This window comes from Salvelinus fontinalis, chromosome 10 (assembly GCF_029448725.1).
Source record: "Salvelinus fontinalis isolate EN_2023a chromosome 10, ASM2944872v1, whole genome shotgun sequence".
Lineage (NCBI taxonomy): Eukaryota > Metazoa > Chordata > Actinopteri > Salmoniformes > Salmonidae > Salvelinus > Salvelinus fontinalis.
In genome coordinates, this window is record NC_074674.1 from 25,670,780 (window position 1) to 25,691,761 (window position 20,982).

The 20,982-nt window shown below is 42.3% G+C and overlaps 1 protein-coding gene across 2 annotated transcripts in view; it reads right to left on the reverse strand.

The window, feature by feature from the left end:
* Nucleotides 1–20,982, reverse strand: part of LOC129863876 (splicing factor, suppressor of white-apricot homolog) — a 154,563-nt gene that overhangs the window by 49,831 nt on the left and 83,750 nt on the right. For both annotated transcript variants that reach the window (XM_055936230.1, XM_055936229.1), the window contains exon 13: nucleotides 18,386–18,579. In XM_055936230.1, coding sequence (XP_055792205.1) covers nucleotides 18,386–18,579 — 194 coding nt within the window. The remainder of the gene's footprint in view (nucleotides 1–18,385; nucleotides 18,580–20,982) is intronic.

A 20,982-nucleotide genomic window follows, 5' to 3' on the forward strand; every position in this document is an offset into this window, starting at 1 on the left:
TCGTTCGGTCGTTCCTGTTTATGTGTTCCTCGTTTCATGTAAGTTCATAATTTAGGTCTGTCTAGTTCGTTTTGTTATTTTTGTTAAATATTTCAAGTGTATTTCGTTTTCGTGTTTTTCCGTCTTGTCAATAAAACATTATGTATTCATCACCCGCTGCGCCTTGGTCAACTCACTCACCGAAAGAGAGCCGTTACACCGTGCAAGACACCACCAGGAGACCTATGTGTCGGCTTTTGGTTTTAATTTAGAATCATCCAATGCTCTATATGTAATTATTTGCGGAGAGTCACATCATATTTTTCGATATACTGTAGGCCTACCGTAGGTGACATGAGTCTCAATAGTGTTGAGTAATGTGCTGTTAAAAGAGCATATTGAAGTTGACGCAATAGCCTATAACTATTTTAGCACTGTTTTGCGCTGCTCTGAGACAAGCATGGGGACTGGTCTTGATAAATCAATGAGATATTTATTTTTGACTGAATCTCTGTTTGGGTATTGGTTAGACTAAAATTATGGTATATAAATTAATGCTCTTAGTGTATCCTATATTTAACTAGGCAAATCAGTTAAGAACAAATTATTATTTACAAGGACAGCCTACTCCTCCCTCTAAATAGCCCAGTACTATGTAGCCTACTCCCGAACGCCTCGTTGTACAGCGCCATATTTTCCGTTCCATCCTAATGGAAACCCAGAGGGTTTTTCCTTTTTTTTTGGAATATAAACACCATACTATAAATCAAATTAATCCCAAACTCTAAAAGTAATTGGAAAGGTAGGTACAAATTATTTGTGACATTGTGGTTACAAAGAATTTAACAAGATGTAAACAAGACGCTATGTTTTTATTTACAATAGTGATGGACAGCTGCTGGCATTTTGAAAACAGGTTTTCAAACACTTGTAGCCCGATTAGCAGGACATTAGACTCTTTATAGCCCGGCTACTGTAGGTGTGAACATCCACCTGCCTGCAATGTATTCGATGCTTAAGTACCCTGAAGTGTTACATTTCTAACTCAAAATAGCGGAACAGTATTTCTTCATCAACATCTTCATGCTTTCATTAATAAAATGATGATAGAAATACTCTCAAAATGCAAATGATTATTTAGTTATGGATCCATAACGAATTACCATGGGAATAAATATGACTGAATTACAGAAATATTGGAACAAAGTTGTCTAATGTAGGTAAACAAATGGTTTCTTACAGGAAAATACTCTTTGAAACACACACAGTCACATTGTACAGCGCCATTATGGCTGTTAGCAGGTAGCTGGACAATAGACTTGCCTAGAAGGAGGGTAGGTGGAGAATTCTATTGTCAAATGTATTTCTAAGTTAGGTTCTAATTATTATTATTATTGTTATTATGTACAGTTGAAGTCGGAAGTTTACATACACCTTAGCCAAATACATTTAAACACAGTTTTTCACAATTCCTGACAGGTCAGTTAGGATCACTACTTTATTTTAAGAATGTGAAATGTCAGAATAATAGTAGAGAGAATTATTTATTTCAGATTTTATTTCTCACATTCCCAGTGGGTCAGAAGTTTACATACACTCAATTAGTATTTGGTAGCATTGCCTTGAAATTGTATAACTTGGGTCAAACGTTTCAGGTAGCCTACCACAAGCCTCCCACAATAAGTTGGGTGACTTTTGGCCCATTCCTCCTGACAGAGCTGGTGTACCTGAGTCAGGTTTGTAGGCCTCTTTACTCGCACACACTTTTTCAGTTCTGCCCACAAATTGTCTATAGGATTGAGGTCAGGGCTTTGTGATGGCCACTCCAATACCTTGACTTTGCTGTCCTTAAGTCATTTTGCCACAACTTTGGAAGTATGCTTGGGGTCATTGTCCATTTGGAAGACCCATTTGCGACCAGGCTTTAACTTCCTGACTGATGTCTTGAGATGTTGCTTCAATATAGCCACATACTTTTCCTGCCTCATGATGCAATCTATTTTGTGAAGTGCACCAATCCTTCCTGCAGCAAAGCACCCCCACAATATGATGCTGCCACCCCGTGCTTCACGGTTGGGATGGTGTTCTTCGGCTTGCAAGCCCCCGCCCCCCCTTTTCCCTCCAAACATAATGATGGTCATTATGGCCAAACAGTTCTATTTTTGTTTCATCAGACCAGAGGACATTTCTCCAAAAAGTACCATCTTTGTCCCCATGTGCAGTTTCAAACCGTTGTCTGGCTTTTTCATGGCGGTTTTGGAGCAGTAGCTTCTTCCTTGCTGAGCGGCCTTTCAGGTTATGTCGATATAGGACTCGTTTTACTGTGGATATAGATACTTTGTACCCGTTTCCTCCAGCATCTTCACAAGGTCCTTTGCTGTTGTTCTGGGATTGATTTGCACTTTTTGCACCAAAGTACGTTCATCTCTAGGAGACAGAAAGCGTCTCCTTCCTAAGCGGTATGACAGCTGTGTGGTCCCATGAGTTTAAACTTGCATACTATTGTTTGTACAGATGAACGTGGTACTTTCAGGCACTTGGAAATTGCTCCCAAGGATGAACCAGACTTGTGGTCTACATTTTGTTTTTCCTGAGATCTTGGCTGATTTCTTTTGACTTTCCCATGATGTCAAGCAAAGAGGCACTGAGTTTGAAGGTAGGCCTTGAAATACATCCACAGGTACACCTCCAATTGACTAAAATAATGTCAATTAGCCTATCAATAGCTTATAAAGCCATGACATAATTTTCTGGAATTTTCCAAGCTGTTTAGAGGCACAGTCAACTTGGTGTATGTAAACTTCTGACCCACTGGAAGTGTGATACAGTGAAATAATCTGTCTGTAAACAATTGTTGGGAAAATGACTTGTGTCATGCACAAAGTAGATGTCCTAACAGACTTGCCAAAACTACAGTTTGTTAACAAGAAATTTGTGGAGTGGTTGAAGAACGAGTTTTAATGACTCCAACCTAAGTGTATGTAAACATCTGACCGTGATTTGGAGTCCCATAGGGCGGCGCACAATTGGTCCCGCGTTTCTCTCCCTCTAAAAACAGAAATAAATGTTTTGGCCTTTACAAATATTATTTTGGCCTTGATTCAGATTACAAATCACTCATTTTTTGAAAACGAAATAACAGATGAATCGGTTGACCTCTAGTCTCAATCTCACGTTCCCTCCCTCCATACAGGGCTGTCTTAATGGGTTACAGACCTCAAATGGCACAAGCATTGATCCTTTATCTGCTGGGGCAATCACAGAAGCCATAATCAAAATTTAGCTTGAAAGCCAAGTAGAAAGAGACACGGGCGGGCTGGCAAGCTTTCACAATTTCCCCCAAAACTTTAATGTGCAATTACGTGTAAGTTATATGTCCAAGCGGGGAAATCATTAATCCTTTTATTTGGGCAAATTAGAGCAATTTTGCAGAACAAAGCCACCAGATTGGGTGCTTTTGTCCACCTGACAGGCTCTCTTAAAAAAGCACCCTTTTTCCCTGGAATGCCTGGAAAGTGGGGGACTACGGGCCAGGGCAGGCAAATATTAAAATATCAATATAAAACATCCAATGTTCCCCGTCATACCGCTCCACATAGAGCCCGAGTACACACAGATACACACATGCCAGCAGAGAGCCGCTGTAGCCAGGAGAGAGAGCGAGAGAAGGCGAGACCAGGAGAGAGACAGAAGGAAAGAGACAAAAGGAGAGCAAGTGAGAGGAATAAAGGGGGTGTAGCAAAGCGATGTCTGCGGATCACCTCTTCACCCTGGTTTTGTCTCTAATCACGTCAATTAGCCCTGCCGGGCTCTGGCTGGCCCTTTAAAGAATCTGAGCTACCTGCTGGAGAGAGACAGGTCTCCCAGGAGAGAAGCCCTTCCTTTGAACAGAGCATGTCAGCACAGAGACAAAGAGCCCAATCAATTAGAAAGCTACCCCTCACAGCAGCTCACATCACAGCAGCTCTTGACAGAAGTGACTAGGGCTGCTGGGCAAGGAGGGAGAGAGGCAGAGAGAAAGGGAGAGAGAGGGAGAGAGACGCACGCACGCACACACACAATTCCGAACACAGGCAGGTACACATCTGCGTATACATGCTTCTACCGAAACATCGTCACATAAGTAGACACACACAGTATTTACCGAAAGTGTGTGTGTGTGTTTGAATTAGAATGTATCAAACTCAATCAATTACGAGATTAGATTGAAAGGCATCAATATTCATGAACCTGTTGCTTGGAATTGATTCTATAAATAAATCAATACAAGCAAAGGGTAGGAGAGTGGGAGATGTGGCCGTCCGCTGAACGATTTATGACTCAATTCATCAGAGAGCACAGAGCGCACCGTGGCCAGCTGGCTAGGACGCACACGCACACACTCCTTAATTAGACGGAGTACATTCAAGGTGAAAAGTAGGACCAGAAAATACGACTTTGATCAGCACACATGGTCTGTTTGCAAAATCTGAATTCATTTGAGAAAACAGACTAAACGCATGATCTGTCACAATTTGGGATTCAAATTGGATAAAAATGTAGCCTAAACAAATATACATTTCCAGTAAATACCACAGCATTTGGGGGAGATGCCCTCTGTGTGTCGGTCAGCTTCAGCACATCTGAGTAAATAGCTAACAAGGCTTGCAAGGTGCTTCCCCCCAGCCTCAAACTCTAATAACACCACAATATGGATGAGAGTAGAGCAAAGTCAGTGATCAGCTTTTTGGGGGAGGGGCCCCAACATTTGGGCCCTCCCTCCCATGGCAAATCGTCCCAATGCGAGAGTACTGTTTTGCCGAGGTCACACTCAGTGTTCTACCAAGAGAACTAATCCCTGTTCATGGAACGAGCAGGGAGCCCTCTTAGAATTCCTGCCTTGAATTTATTTTTAAACTAAATAAAGTGAGCAGAGGCAGGGCTTTTGATTGAAAGTTCCAAACAGTCTCTGATAGCCTCATTTCCTGCGGCACTATCAATCCCTCACTTACTTGCAACTTTCCCTCTAATTGTGTAACGCAGAGAAGAGAACAAGAGCGAGAACAAAAAAACGACAAACAGAAAATAGGCCTGTGTCATTTCTCTCTTGATTTCTTGTTTTTTTCTCTTTCTGCTGCTTCCTGGGTTCTTTCTGCACGCTTTCATTAGTGCTCTATTCAATCATAAAATCTAATTCTCACAGCAGAGTACAATAAAACACTCAGATGAAGAGAAGAGTTCGGTCAGGTGTCTCTGGCTAATGCTGTCCAGGAACTTCTTAGTTTCCTGATTAGAAACTAGGAGTCTTGGACATCTGGATCTAGCGTTTCTCGTTTGGCCGAAGTGCTGGCAGGATGGTAGGCGGATGGATGGAGAATAGAAGGTTTAGGTACTGGTGTCTAAAGTAGAGGTCGACCGATTAATCGGAATGGCCGATTAATTAGGGCCGATTTCAAGTTTTCATAACGATCGGAAATCGTTATTTTTGGACACCAACTTGGCCAATACATTTTTTTTTACACCTTAATTTATCCTTTATTTAACTAGGCAAGTCAGTTAAGAACACATTCTTATTTTCAATGACGGCCTAGGAACGGTGGGTTACCTGCCTTGTTCAGAGGCAGAATTACAGATTTGTACCCTGTCAGCTCGGGGATTCAATCTTGCAACCTTACAGTTAACTAGTCCAACGCTCTAACCACCTGATTACATTGCACTCCACGAGGAGACTGCCTGTTAAGCGAATGCAGTAAGAAGCCAAGGTAAGTTGCTAGCTAGCGTTAAACTTATCTTATAAAAATCAATCAATCAATCAATCATAATCACTAGTTAACTACACATGGTTGATGATATTACTAGTTTATCTAGCGTGTCCTGCGTTGCATATAATCGATGCGGTGCGTATTCGCGAAAAAGGACTGTCTTGCTCCAATGTGTACCTAACCATAAACATCAATGCCTTTCTTAAAATCAACACACAAGTATATATTTTTAAACCTGCATATTTAGTTAATATTGCCTGCTAACCTAGCTCGTTGCGAACTCTGTGAAGACTATTTCTTCCTAACAAAGACAGCCAACTTCGCAAAACGGGGGGTACAAAAGCCCATTTGCGAAAAAAGCACAATCGTTGCACGACTGTACCTAACCATAAACATCAATACCTTTCTTAAAATCAATACACAGGAGTATATCTTTTTAAACCTGCATATTTTGCTAAAAGAAATCCAGGTTAGCAGGCAATATTAACCAGGTGAAATTGTGTCACTTCTCTTGCGTTCATTGCACACAGAGTCAGTGTATATGCAACAGTTTGTGCCGCCTAATTTGCCAGAATTTTACGTAATTATGACATAATATTGAAAATTGTGCAATGTAACAGGAATATTTAGACTTATGGATGCCACCCGTTATATAAAATACGGAACGGTTCCGTATTTCACTGTTTTTGAGATGATAGTTTCCGGATTCTACCATATTAATGACCTAAGGCTCGTATTTCTGTGTGTTATTATGTTATAATTAAGTCTATGATTTGATAGAGCAGTATGACTGAGCGATGGTAGGCACCAGCAGGCTTGTAAGCATTCATTCAAACAGCACTTTCGTGCGTTTTGCCAGCAGCTCATCGCTGTCCTTCAAGCATTGAGCTGTTTATGACTTCAAGCCTATCAACTCCCGAGATTAGGCTGGTGTAACCGATGTGAAATTGCTAGCTAGTTAGCAGGGTGCGCGCTAATAGCGTTTCAAACGTCACTCGCTCTGAGACTTGGAGTGGTTGTTCCCCTTGCTCTGCATGGGTAACGCTGCTTCGAGGGTGGCTGTTGTCGATGTGTTCCTGGTTCGAGCCCAGGTAGTGGCGAGGAGAGGGATGGAAGCTATACTGTTACACTGGCAATACTAAAGTGCCTATAAGAACATCCAGTAGTCAAAGGTATATGAAATACAAATCGTATAGAGAGAAATTGTCCTATAATTCCTATAATAACTACAACCTAAAACTTCTTACCTGGGAATATTGAAGACTCATTTTAAAAGGAACCACCAGCTTTCATATGTTCTCATGTTTTGAGCAAGGAACTTAAACGTTAGCTTTCTTACATGGCACATATTGCACTTTTACTTTCTTCTCCAACACTTTGTTTTTGCATTATTTAAACCAAATTGGACATATTTCATTTTATTTGAGGCTAAATAGATTTTATTGATGTATTATATTAAGTTCAAATAAGTATTCATTCAGTATTGTTGTAATTGTCATTATTTTTTAAAAATTATTATTATTTAATTTTTTAATCGGCATCGGCTTTTTTTGGGTCCTCCAATAATCGGTATCGGCGTTGAAAAATCATAAATCAGTCGACCTCTAGTCTAAAGGTATGTTTAAAAAAAAATTGTAATCTGTTCAAGTCTGTTCAATCCGTGCTAAACTTGCAGCAGGTTCTGGTCTTTAACAGGGTATTACGTTACGGATAGGGATATCCATCCAGAGGAGGAGAGAAGGGGGGGACATAAACTGGGTTATCTAAGAAGAGAGCATGTTCTCTGGGACAGGGGCAGGAGAGAGAGTCTGGCATCCTACTTACGCTACTCAACAGGGAGCAGAAGTTGACATGACTCACCAAGACGTTTGGTTCTAGGACAATTATCCATAAAATGTTTATTTATCATAAGGTTCACTGTAGCTTTGCTAATGTTTTAGGATCACTTGTCTCATTTGACAGATAATCATTAATGCAGTAATATACTAGAAAGTCTGAACTTAACTCTGCTTTTAACATATCTTTATATGATGGTAAACTACCATCATGCCAACGGTCTACATACCGGAAAGGACGACTTATTGGAACCAGAAAGATGCTTTCAGTGAACTTCAAAACAGTAAAAAGAATAGATGAGGAATAATAAGTGAAAGACGTGATTGGGTCATTGAAGAGAGTATGGTCGGGAGCACAGAAAGCCCAGTTTGCAGACACATACACTACATATACAAAAGTATGTGGACACCCCTTCAAAATTAGTGGATTTGGATATTTCAGCCACACCCGTTGCTGACACATAAAATCGAGCACCCAGCCATGCAATCTCTATAGACAAACATTGGCAGTAGAATGGCCTTACTGAAGAGCTCTGTGACTTTCAACTTGGCACCGTCATAGGATGCCACCTTTCAAACAAGGCAGTTTATAAAATCTCTGCCCTACTAGAGTTGCCCTGGTCAACTGTAAGTGCTGTTTTTGTGAAGTGGGAACGTTTAGGCGCAACAACGGCTCCGTAGCAAAGTGGTAGCCCACACAAGCTCACAGAACAGGACCGGTGAGTGCTGAAGAGTGTAGCGCGCAATAATCGTCTGTCCTCGAGTTCCAAACTGCCCCTGGATGCAACGTCAGCACAATAACTGCTCGTCGTGAGCTTCATGAAATGGGTTTCCATGTTCGAGCAGCTGCACACAAGCCTTAGATCACCATACGCAATGCCAAGCGTCAGGTGGAGTGGTGTAAAGCTCGCCGCAATTGGACACTGGACCAGTGGAAACGTGTTCTCTGGAGTGATGAATCATGCTTCACTATCTGGCAGTCCAACGGACAAATCTGGGTTTGGCGAATACCAGGAGAACGTTACCTGTCCCAATGCATAGCGTCAACTGTAAAGTTTGGTGGAGGAGGAATAATACTCTGGGGCTGTTTTTCATGGTTCGGGCTAGGCCCCTTAGTTCCAGTGAAGGGAAATTTTTATGCTACAGCATACAATGACATTCTAGACGATTCTGTGCTTCCAACTTTGTGGCAACAGTTTGGGGAAGGCCCTTTCCTGTTTCAGTCCATACAGAAATGGTTTGTCAAGATCGCTGTGGAAGAACTTGACTGGCATGCACAGAGCCCTGACCTCAACCCCATCGAACACCTTTGGAATTAATTGGAACGCCGACTGCAAGCCAGGCCTAACCGCCCAGCATCAGTGCCCGACCTCACTAATGCTCTTGTGCCTGATTGGAAGCAAGTCCCCGCAGCAATGTTCCATCTAGTGGAAAGCCCAGAAGAGTGGAGGCTGGTATAGCAGCAGAGGGGGAACCAACTACAATTTAATGCCCATGACTTTTGGTCATGTAGTGTATATGGGTCAAGGATGAACCGAAGACATTGGAGAGTGGTTCAGTAAAATTACCTTTAAAAACAGATTAAACAGCAGCTTATTGGGGAGAAAGAGCAGCATGAGGCCTCAATGAGCCTATCTAGCTTCTCTAGGCTACTCCAGTCAAGACGGGCACTGTTATATGGGATTATAAGTAACGTGCCTACTACAAGTTAGCTAGTCTAGGCTATAGCAGAGTTGCCTTAGCGTGTCGCTTTTCCTCCGTCTGCTCTCTCCCATCTCATACGTTACAAACTGGCCCATCCACAGCTGCAGCAATAGAGCGTCAGTCTCTAAACACCGCGTAGCAGTGCTCAGGTTAAAACTGTACATTGAGAAAAAAACATGTTTTTAGAATATCAGGCAAAAATGAATGATACTATTCGAATAGTGAAATTATTGAAAAACCGCATCCTTACCTCTTCCTAAAAATATGACAAACGTTTCTCTTTCACCTCCTTTCCTAATCTCTTTCTTTGTCCTCCTCTATCATTTTCTCTGGCAGCCCCTTGCTAAAGCTGGTCAGTATTTCGCAGTGTTCCTGATGGGCTCCCGTCAGAGCCCTAACCCCAGATGAAATGCAAGCCTCACAAAATAAATGTAAATCTCTTTCTGTGTGCCGATCGATAGTGCTCCTTCTGCCGAACCCTACCGACAGTTGACTCTCCGTGCCGCGGCTTCATAATTGAACACTAAACCAGCTTCACCGCCAAAACACACAACATGCATGAGACACAATACACACTAGATAAAATACACATATACAGTAGAAGTCGGAAGTTTACATACACTTAGGTTGGAGTCATTAACACACGTTTTTCAACCATACACTAAGTACATACACTAAGTTCATTGTGCCTCTAAACAGCTTGGAAAATTCCAGAAAAGTATGTAATGGCTTTAGAATCTTCTGATTGGCTAATTGACATCATTTGAGTCATTTGGAGGTGTACCTGTGGATGTATTTCAAGGCCTACCTTCAAACTCAGTGCCTCTTTGCTTGATATCATGGAAAAACTAAAAGAAATCAGCCAAAACCTCAGCATTTTTTGGGGTGGACCTTCACAAGTCTGGTTCATCCTTGGGAGCAATTTCCAAGCGCCTAAAGGTACCACGTTCATCTGTACAAACAATAGTACGCAAGTATAAACACCATGGGACCACTCAGCTGGCATACTGCTCAGGAAGGAGACGCGTTCTGTCTCCTAGAGATGAATGTACTTGGGTGCAAAAAGTGCAAATCAATTCCAGAACAAAAGACCCCGTGAAGATGAGGGAGGAAAGTTACAAAAGTATTTATATCCACAGTAAAACGAGTCCTATATCGACATAACCTGAAAGGCCGCTCAGCAAGGAAGAAGCCACTGCTCCAAAACCGCCATAAAAAAAGCCAGACAACGGTTTGCAACTGCACATAGGGACAAAGATCATACTTTTTGGAGAATTGTCCTCTGGTCTGATGAAACAAAAATAGAACTGTTTGTCCAAAATGACCATCATTATGTTTGGAGGAAAAAGGGGGAGGCTTGCAAGCCAAAGAACATCCCAATCGTGAAGCATGGGGGTGGCAGGTTCTTGTTGTGGGGGTGCTTTACTGCAGGAGGTACTGGTGCACTTCACCAAATAGATGGCCTCATGAGAAAGGTAAATGATGTGGATATATTGAAACAACATCTCAAGACATCAGTCAGGAAGTTAAAGCTTGGTCTTAAATGGGTCTTCCAAATGGACAATTAACACAAGCATACTTCCAAAGTTGTGGCAAAATGGCTTAAGGACCAAGTCAAGGTATTGGAGTGGTCATCACAAATCCCTGACCTCAATCCAAAAGACAATTTGTGGGCAGAACTGAAAAAGCGTGTGCGAGCAAGGAAGCCTACAATCCTCACTCAGTTACACCAGCTCTGTCAGGAGGAATGGGCCAAAATTCACCCAACTTATTGTGGGAAGCTTGTGGAAGGCTACCTGAAACGTTTGACCCAAGTTAAACAATTTAAAGGCAATGCTACCAAATACTAATTGAGTGTATGTAAACTTATGACACACTGGGAATGTGATGAAAGAAATGAAAGTTGAAAGAAATGATTCTCTCTACTATTATTCTTAAAATAAAGAGGTGATCCTAACTGACGTAAAACAGGGAATTTTAACAAGGATTAAATGTCAGGAATTGTGAAAAACTGAGTTTAAATGTATTTGGCTAAGGTGTATGTAAACTTCTGACTTCAACTGTACATACTTGACGACACACTTAGCAGCAACACGTCACAAAGGAGCGACTGGCACTAAGGACATCTCTGTGAAACAACAACGATTACCATTTGTTCCACTGGCGAGGAGAAAGGGTTGTTAGTGCCATTACAGTGTTCTCGAACGGCTACTATAAGAGATGTGTTCGTCATTCACTGAGCTACTGATGCAAAGTCTATGATGTTGTTAAAGCAAAGGAAAACAATACTTGTACTTCTAGTGGAGTCACAGTACCGTAAGCTCAGATCGCTTTACCTCACATGCACAAAGCATCCAGTGGTTTCAAACTATTACAGAGACACCTGATTAAACACAACAGCAGTTCAACAAATTCCTGTAGCCTGAACACAACTTATCCTCATCAATACTACCTAGCCCTTCTGTCCTGTCCAGACTGAAGACGTCCTTCAACACCCCCATCACAGCTGGCCAGAGTGACAGAGAAGACACGGCATGACAGGACTCCTGGCGCCACCTGGCTGAACAGGTGACTGTTAGCGTCTCCAAGCAAGGACGTCACCCATTTGGCACACATAAGAGAGCTGACAAACAGCATTTCCACTGTGGAAGGACACTCCCAACCTCAAACACTTTCTTTGAATCTTATTTACACTTTGAAGTGTCGCTTGTGTCGGCGTTACCCTGCGGAGAATATGCCAAACGGGGCTTTTACATTATTCTTTTTTTACTGCTTTTCCCTAACCAGATAGTGCTTTTTTGGGGGACATTCATTGCCATGAAAAAGCATTTGACCCCTTTCTGATTTTCTCAATATTTGCATATATTTGATACCGGATGTTATCAGATCTTCAACCAAAACCTAATATTATATAAAGGGAACCCGAGTTTACAAACAACCCCCCAAAATATAGATATTCATTTATTTAATTAAGTTATGCAACACCCAATTCCCCTGTGTGAAAAAGTAATAACTGGTTGTGCCACCTTTAGCTGCAATGACTGCAACCAAATGCTTCCTGTAGTTGTTGATCAGTCTCTCACATGGCTGTGGAGGAATTTTGGCCCACTCTTCCATGCAGAACTGCTTTAACTTAGCGACATTTGTGGGTTTTCAAGCATGAACTACTCATTTCAAGTCCTGGTCTTCGGCAGGCATAATGGGACCCATCTTGTCCAAAAAGTAGACTCAAGTTTGCCAAAAAGTACTTGGAAGCACCTGGATGATCACCAATACTTTTGGAAAAATGTTCTATAGACAGATGAGTCAAAGGTATAACTTTTTGAACAACATGGGTCCTTTTTATGCCTGAAAAGAACCAAACACTGCATTCCAGAGTAATAACCTTATACCAACGGTCAAGCATGGTGATGGTAGTGGGATGCTTTGCTGCCTCAGGAGCTGGACGAATTGCCTTAATAGAAAGAACCATGAATTCAGCTCTGTATCAGAGAATTCTACAGGAGAATGTCAGGCCATCCGTCTGTGAGCTGAAGCTGATAAGCCTGGTATGGCAACGGCTCGGCCTCCGACGGCAAGGCACTACAGAGGGTAGTGCTTACGGCCCAGTACATCAATGGGGCCACGCTTCCTGCCATCCAGGACCTCTATACCAGGCGGTGTCAGAGGAAGGCCCTAAAAATTGTCAAAGATTCCAGCCACCCTAGTCATAGACTGTTCTCTCTGCTACCGCACAGCAAGCGGTACCAGAACGCCAAGTCTAGGTCCAAAAGGCTTCTTAACCTCTACCGAGCACCTACCCCGGGTCCGGGAGCACCCCCCACCCCCCCCACACTGATTAGCATCGCTAGCATAGCGTCACAATTAAATAGTAGCATCTAAATATCATTAAATCACAAGTGATTTTAGCCTTCTAAATGAGAGAATTGTTTTTCATATGAAGTCTTAACCAAGTCAGTGACCACACCATCGTGAGCACAGACATTACGTCGGAGTCACGGAACACCCCTTTTCACCAGAGTGCATAAAACTCACTTCTGACAAAAATGTACATTAGACCAAGCAGGCGGACGGGAAGTCACGAATGGTCAAGAAATCTACAAAACTAAAAACCAGAGAATGTGCGTCCCCACTCTGAAATGGTTACCACTCTATAGGCCAACGAGACCGACAGCATTAGCTGAAAGGTACAGAATGGCTAGAAACGCTGAAACTTTCAACAGAAAAGAAGAAGATCTCTACAAGACTACACATTCAGTCTACAGCTGTATATGTAAAATAGTCTAGTAAACTCGACCGAAGATGAGACAAAGAACAATTTCCTCCCACCACTCTATTCTAACGAACACTTCCTCTGAAAGATCCATTCTAACAGACACCCTGAAGCTACAACTACGAAATAATTTGATGTCTGGTGGACAAACCAGAGATTTTCTCTCGAATTATCCCCCAGACGGACCGTGATTTCAACAGCGAGACAACAAAGGCATACAATTGTAAATATACAGTATACAGCAATTATTTTCAAAGGAGAGGCCATCCATGTGCAAAGTATTCGCATTTCACTGAGCATAGTTATCATCTGTGTGTACGATAGGGAAGTCCTTTGTCTTTTCTCCCGCTCTTTCTTACATGCCCTTCCCTTTTCATTTGGTGTAACAAGCCATCATATCGGTTTAGTCTACCAGGGACTTTCATTGCATTGTGTTAGTAACCAATAACTATACTGTTTGTGTGTTTATGTAATTCTGTGTGATTATTTAGTTAGTTAGTCAATAAATAATTAAGCCAATTTGTATATCGCCGATTCATCATTTATGCATTTGTGCAGATATCCAAGGATTTTGCGACATTCAGAATGAGACTGATAGAAGGTAAATTACAATTCATTAATGACTGATTGATGACTGAAATGTAAGAGATATTTGTATCTTTAAGAGTTAATTCAGAAAACGGTAATTCGTTAAATACACTTTTTCCGTGGTGCCCCAAGATTGCTTAATTGTTACATGCGTAATTTAATCGTAATAATTAAACATAGTTAATCGATTTGATTAAACAATCATCATCACATTAATGTAAGCCAAGACACGACAGGGGGCAATTCCTTTTTCACACAGTGGCATTGGGTGTTGCATAACTTTGTTTATGAAATAAATGTAAAAAGTATGTAATTGTTGTGTTATTTGTTCACTCAGGTTCCCTTTATCTAATATTAGGTTTTGGTTGAAGATCTGATACCATTCGGTATCAAAAACTGATTACATCAGAAAGGGGGCAAATACTTTTTCATGGCACTGTAGCTCTATTGAGGAAGAGTTTTTTTCCACTTCTTCGCCCTTTTTTTGTGAGAATCCTTTGAGCTTCTCAGTCTCGCGGTCACTCTCACTGCACGCTTAGATGGACTCACAAACAAGCCATGAGTCACTGTAAACTCACTGTGAATAAGGTGTCCGCAGCGCACAGCGGAGTCTGTCTGAACAGCACAAGCACATCTCTCCCTCCACACCGTAAACCCACATATACACACAGAGAGATATCTGCAACATAAACACAGAAAGGGCAAGGGCGAGGAGAGAGGCAAGCGGAGCCCTGAGAATAAGTTGGAAAAACTTGGAAAGTTCAACGCTTTGGCAAAAACACAGGACAAAACAAAAAGTATCTTTAACCTCCCGAATTGTACCACTGGAGTTACGACTCACAGATGTGTCAGAGTGTTCAGTCAGGGAGGTACGCGGGTTAAAATCCCAGCAGGGGATTGGCTGCTTGAGAACACTCCTCCTGAGAAGAGTTTTAAAAGGTACATCTCCACTGTAAAAGCAGCCAGTAAATGTATACAGGTACATAGGTATGAACACATCCCAGTCTGCATAAATTACAGCCTCTCTGCCAGTCAACCCTGATAGGCCGCTTTGATGGGAAAAATAAATGAGGGTTTTATTTGTCGCAGCGGAACAACGACAATATGCCAACAGCACCGTCGGCTCCCGGTTTTGTTGCTGTGGCAATAACCTTGGAGACAGGAACCATAAATCAGTGGCGGTGAGTCCCTCGGACAAATGGGGGGGTCATGAGATGTGGCGGTGGGTCTCTGGGCATCTTTCACTGCTGCCATTAGGGTAGGACAGGCTTCCCACCTCCATGTTGGGCCGAGAGGGGAGAGAGAGAGAGGAGACATCTCCTCTGACAGAGAGAGAGGACAAACTAAAGATGTAAATAAACAAGCATTTTTTATCACAGATATGTTTCTTAACACTGGAGCTGCTTTAGACAGAGAGAGGAAGGGGAAACCAGGCAACAATGGAGTGGAATGCCTAAAGGGAGAGCCAGGGATCTAAAGCTAGATTTATATTGAAAATGCAATATAGCTCGCGGATGCGGACAGAGATATCTACTTATGAAAACGAGGGCTCTAAAAGTACATATTTCCCCAAACGCTTGTGTAAATCTATTTTCTTAAGACTGGGAGGAAACCGACAGGCACAGGAGTTCACACAGACGACTGAAAAATAACTGAGAAACTTCTCTTCTGTTAGGTGGGTAGAATAGGCATCTTCCCCCGGAGAAATCGTCACTAGATAGATCTACCTCCAGGCCTACACACAGGCGTTCAACAGCTGGGAAAATGATGTCTAATTCCCCAGATTTCAACCCACTGCCCTTGCTAATACGGACAGAGTGCAGGTATCTACCCGTTGAGACAAGGAGTTGGGTGTGTGATAGAGGTCGACCGATTATGATTTTTCAACGCCGATACCGATTAATGGAGGACCCAAAAAAAGCCAATACCGATTAATCGGACGATTTTTTAAATGTATTTGTAATAATGACAATACCAACAATACTGAATGTACACTTATTTTAACTTAATATAATACATCAATAAAATCTATTTAGCCTCAAATAAATAATGAAACATGTTCAATTTGGTTTAAATAATGCAAAAACAAAGTGTTGGAGAAGAAAGTAAAAGTGCAATATGTGCCATGTAAGAAAGCTAACATTTAAGTTCCTTGCTCAGAACATGAGAACATATGAAAGCTGGTGGTTCCTTTTAACATGAGTCTTCAATATTCCCAGGTAAGAAGTTTTAGGTTGTAGTTATTATAGGAATTATAGGACTATTTCTCTCTATACCATTTGTATTTCATTAACCTTTGACTATTGGATGTTCTTATAGGCACTTTAGTATTGCCAGTGTAACAGTATAGCTTCCATACAGGGATCTAAAGCTAGATTTATATTGAAAATGCAATATAGCTCGCAGATGCGGACAGAGAACCAGGAACACAACGAAAACAGCCACCCTCGAAGCAGCGTTACCCATGCAGAGCAAGGGGAATAACTACTCCAAGCCTCAGAGCGAATGACGTTTGAAACGCTATTAGCGTGCACCCCGCTAACTAGCTAGCCATTTCACATCGGTTACACCAGCCTAATCTCGGGAGTTGATAGGCTTGAAGCACAGCGAAGAGCTTCTGGCAAACGCAGTAATGTGCTGTTTGAATGAATGCTTACGAGCCTGCTGCTGCCTACCACCGCTCAGTCAGACTGCTCTATCAAATCATAGACTAAGTTATAACAACACACAGAAATACGAGCCTTAGGTCATTAATATGGTCGATTTCGGAAACTATCATCTCGAAAACAAGACATTTATTCTTTCAGTGAAATACGGAACCGTTACGTATTTTATCTAACGGATGGCATCCATAAGTCTAAATATTTCAGTGAAATACGGAACCGTTACGTATTTTATCTAACGGATGGCATCCATAAGTCTAAATATTCCTGTTACATTGCACAACCTTCAATATTATGTCATAATTACGTAAAATTCTGGCAAATTAGGCGGCACAAACTGTTGTATATACACTGACTCTGCGTGCAATGAACGCAAGAGAAGTGACACAATTTCACCTGGTTAATATTGCCTGCTAACCTGGATTTCTTTTAGCTAAACATGCAGGTTTAAAAATATATACTTCTGTGTATTGATTTTAAGAAAGGCATTGATTATGGTTAGGTACACATTGGAGCAACGATACGCACCGCATCGATTATATGCAACGCAGGACACGCTAGATAAACTAGTAATATCATCAACCATGTGTAGTTAACTAGTGATTATGATTTATTGATTGATTGTTTTTTTATAAGATAACTTTAATGCTAGCTAGCAACTTACCTTGGCTTCTACTGCATTTGCGTAACAGGCGGGCTCCTCGTGAGGCAGGTGGTTAGAGCGTTGGACTAGTTAACCGTAAGGTTGCAAGATTGAATCCCCGAGCTGACATGGTAAAAATCTGTCATTCTGCCCCTGAACAAGGCAGTTAACCCACCGTTCCTAGGCCGTCATTGAAAGTAAGAATGTGTTCTTAACTGACTTGCCTAGTTAAATAAAGATTAAATAAAAGGTGAACATTTTTTTTTTTTACCGATTTCCGATTGTTATGTAAACTTGAAAATCGGCCCTAATTAAATCGCCCGTTCCGATTAATCGGTCGACCTCGTGTGTGATACAAACACTGTGATTGCGACGACTCGTTTACATTTTCCATGTATTCGCCGTTACTCGGTGTACTCACAATCACAGTCATATGCGCACACACACACACACCTATGGTTCTCACGGACACCGACTGGGTGTAGGTGTTTTAAAACACTGAGGAACAGCAGGATAAATCTGATAGCCACTCTGCCAGTGTCCATCATTAAAGCCCAGACTGCAGACAAGCAGCCGCAACAGCAGAGTAGTCCCAACACAGCACGGGCCCTCATCGATCCACAACAACTTACTCAGACGTAGCAGAGCACAAGTCTGGGCTGAATCTCTCAAACTTACCCCAGTGTGTGTCTGTGTGTGTGTGTCTGTGTTTTCAGTCTGTGTGTATATATTACTGATGACAGTATCTGTGCATGTTCATTTCCCTGCTTGGTTGCTCCGGACACAATCGATGTGGTGTCTTGGAAAGTGTGTGAGTGACATTACTGTCAGCTGTGTCAATTAGACTCTGCTCCTACCTTAGGTTGATTAAGAGACTCCATTACGAACAGGACATCTATTCCTGGCTCATCGCAACTGGGATTTTCACTACCACAGTGTGTGCATGTATGCCTCCATACCTCAGGCATGGCGGTGGTCTTGTCAGGACGTCTGGTCTCAGGCTCTCCAGTAAGGGGGTTACGTAGGGTCTGGAGGAACAGCGCTGCCTTTCTCTTCCTCTCCGCCTGCAGCTGCTTCTCCTTGGACTCCTTTGAGGCCTGGGCCAGCTTCTCCCTGGCAGCTGCAGCCAGACGGTCCTCTAGCTTCTGCTTGGCTAGATGGAGAGGGACAGAGGTCAGGTACAGCATACAGACAGAATGGTTTCTGCAGCATACAAACAGAATGGTTTCTGCATGGCTACAGGGGGAAGGGAGGGAAGCGAGAGAGATAGAGAGAGCGCAGATGAACACCAGCATTTTTCAGCATGTTTTTTTACAAAAAGATTCCACCCCCTCTAAACTCCGGTGTCCAAACACCCAGTGCACTCTAGACCTTCTGTATGAGGACCAACACACAGGCACGACCTAAGAGCACAGCAGGAAAGGGTGGCCACAGCACTCAAGGGTGTGATTGAAAAAGCTTATTCTACTTTCCCCAACAGACAAGTGGTTATCTCCACCTTGCTACCACAAAAATACTTCCACCCTGCTACCATACAGAAGGTAAAAGCAAGTATTTCCCTTGACTGTGCCTCAAAACCAAATGGTTACCTTGCCCACCACTTCACTTTGGACAGCTTTTACGAACAGGTCCACCAACCGCTACACAACCGCGGACCCAACACCTCACACAGGAGCAACATATCAATGGACACTCTCCCAGACCTGTGGGACCACCCCCCACACATAGATGACCCATGCCGAGAGGACCAACATCCAAGACCACAGCACCACCAGCCACATCCACACCCCCACCAATCAACACCCCAAGTCAACTATGCCCACACCACATTTAGGCCCCCTCAGATCAGACCTACACCCCTCCTGCCCACCCCATGCCCCCCATTCTGGCAAAAAGAGGTCCTCAACATGAAAGTCACACACACGCCCAGGCCGTGAGCAGGCAAACAGGCCCAACATCCACTCTTACACTACCCCAAGGTAATGGCATGTACCAGATGCTCAGCAGGCTCTGCTCACACTTACTGGTCTGAGGCCAAACCACACGGCTAACAACATTGGACACTTTATGGAACACGAAGCCTTCACTATCTCATCCTGGAATATCCAAGGCCTGAGGTCATCTGCCTTTGGCCTAAAGAGCAGGAACCTGGACTTCATCAAATAAAATAAAAAATACAGACATTGTCATCCTACAAGAAACATGGTATAGAGGAGATGGACCCACTGGTGGCCCTCAAGGTTACAGAGAGCTGGTAGTCCCATCCACCAAACTACCAGGTGAGAAACAGGGAAGGGACATAGGGGGAATGCTAATTTGGTATAGAGCAGACCTAATACACTCTATTAAATTAATCAAAACAGGGACTTAATACATTTGGCTAGAAATTAAAAAAGGAAATTCTCTCAACAGAGAAAAATGTCATCCTTTGTGCTCCATATATCCCTCCACCAGAATCCCCAAACATTAATGAAGCTTCCCCATCCTAGAGGGGAAAATCCATTATTTCCAGCCTCAGGGACATGTACTAGTCTGTGGCGACCTAAATGCCAGAACTGGACAAGAACCTGACACCCTCAGCACACAGAGGGACAAACACCTACCTGGAGGTCACAGCATTCCCTCCCCCATATGCCCCCTTAGGCACAACTACAACAACCAACAAAGCCAAAGGAACTGAATACTACTAAGAAATGCTATAGATGGAAGGAACGTATGTGGAAACCTACCAAAAAACAATTAGGAAACAACAAATTCAATCCCTTTTAGAAAACTTCCCGGACAAAACTTTCCACTGTAATAGTGATGGTGTAAACTTGGCAGTAGGAAACCTAAACAGTATATTTGACCTCTGAGCTTCCCTATCAAATCAAAAACAACAATGACAAATGGTTTGATGAAGAATGCAAAAACCTAAGAAAGATATTGTAACATCATATTACAACATACATATAGAGTTTGTTTGAAAATGTGCATATTTAGCCACCAAAATCATGGTTAGACAATGACAAAAGTAGCCCAGCTGGTCAGAAAATGTCGTGCGCCATATTAGACAGTGATCTAGTCTTATACATAAATACTCATAAACTTGACTAAAAAATATAGGGTGGACAGCGATTGATAGACAATTTAATTCTTAATACAATCGCGGAATTACATTTTTTAAATTATCCTTACTTTTCAATACAGTTTGCGCCAAGCGAAGCTACACCTAACAAAATGGCGGAACGTGCGTTTAACATTTTTCTACAGAACAACAATTTATCATCTTAAATATTTCTTACTATGAGGTGATCTTCCATCAGAATCTTGGGCAATGTATCCTTTCTTGGGTCTAACCTTCTTTTGGTCGAAAGATGTCCTCTTGTCTGTCGAAATGCCCACTAACGTTCGACCGGGACCCCGAAACGTGCCCGGCGCTTCAAAGTGCACAACAAAGCAATGCCTCAAAATCGCACTAAAAGGATATAAATTGCTATAAAACGGTTCAAATTAACTACCTTATGATGCTGTTAACACCTATAACGAGTAAAAACATGACCGGAGAAATATTACT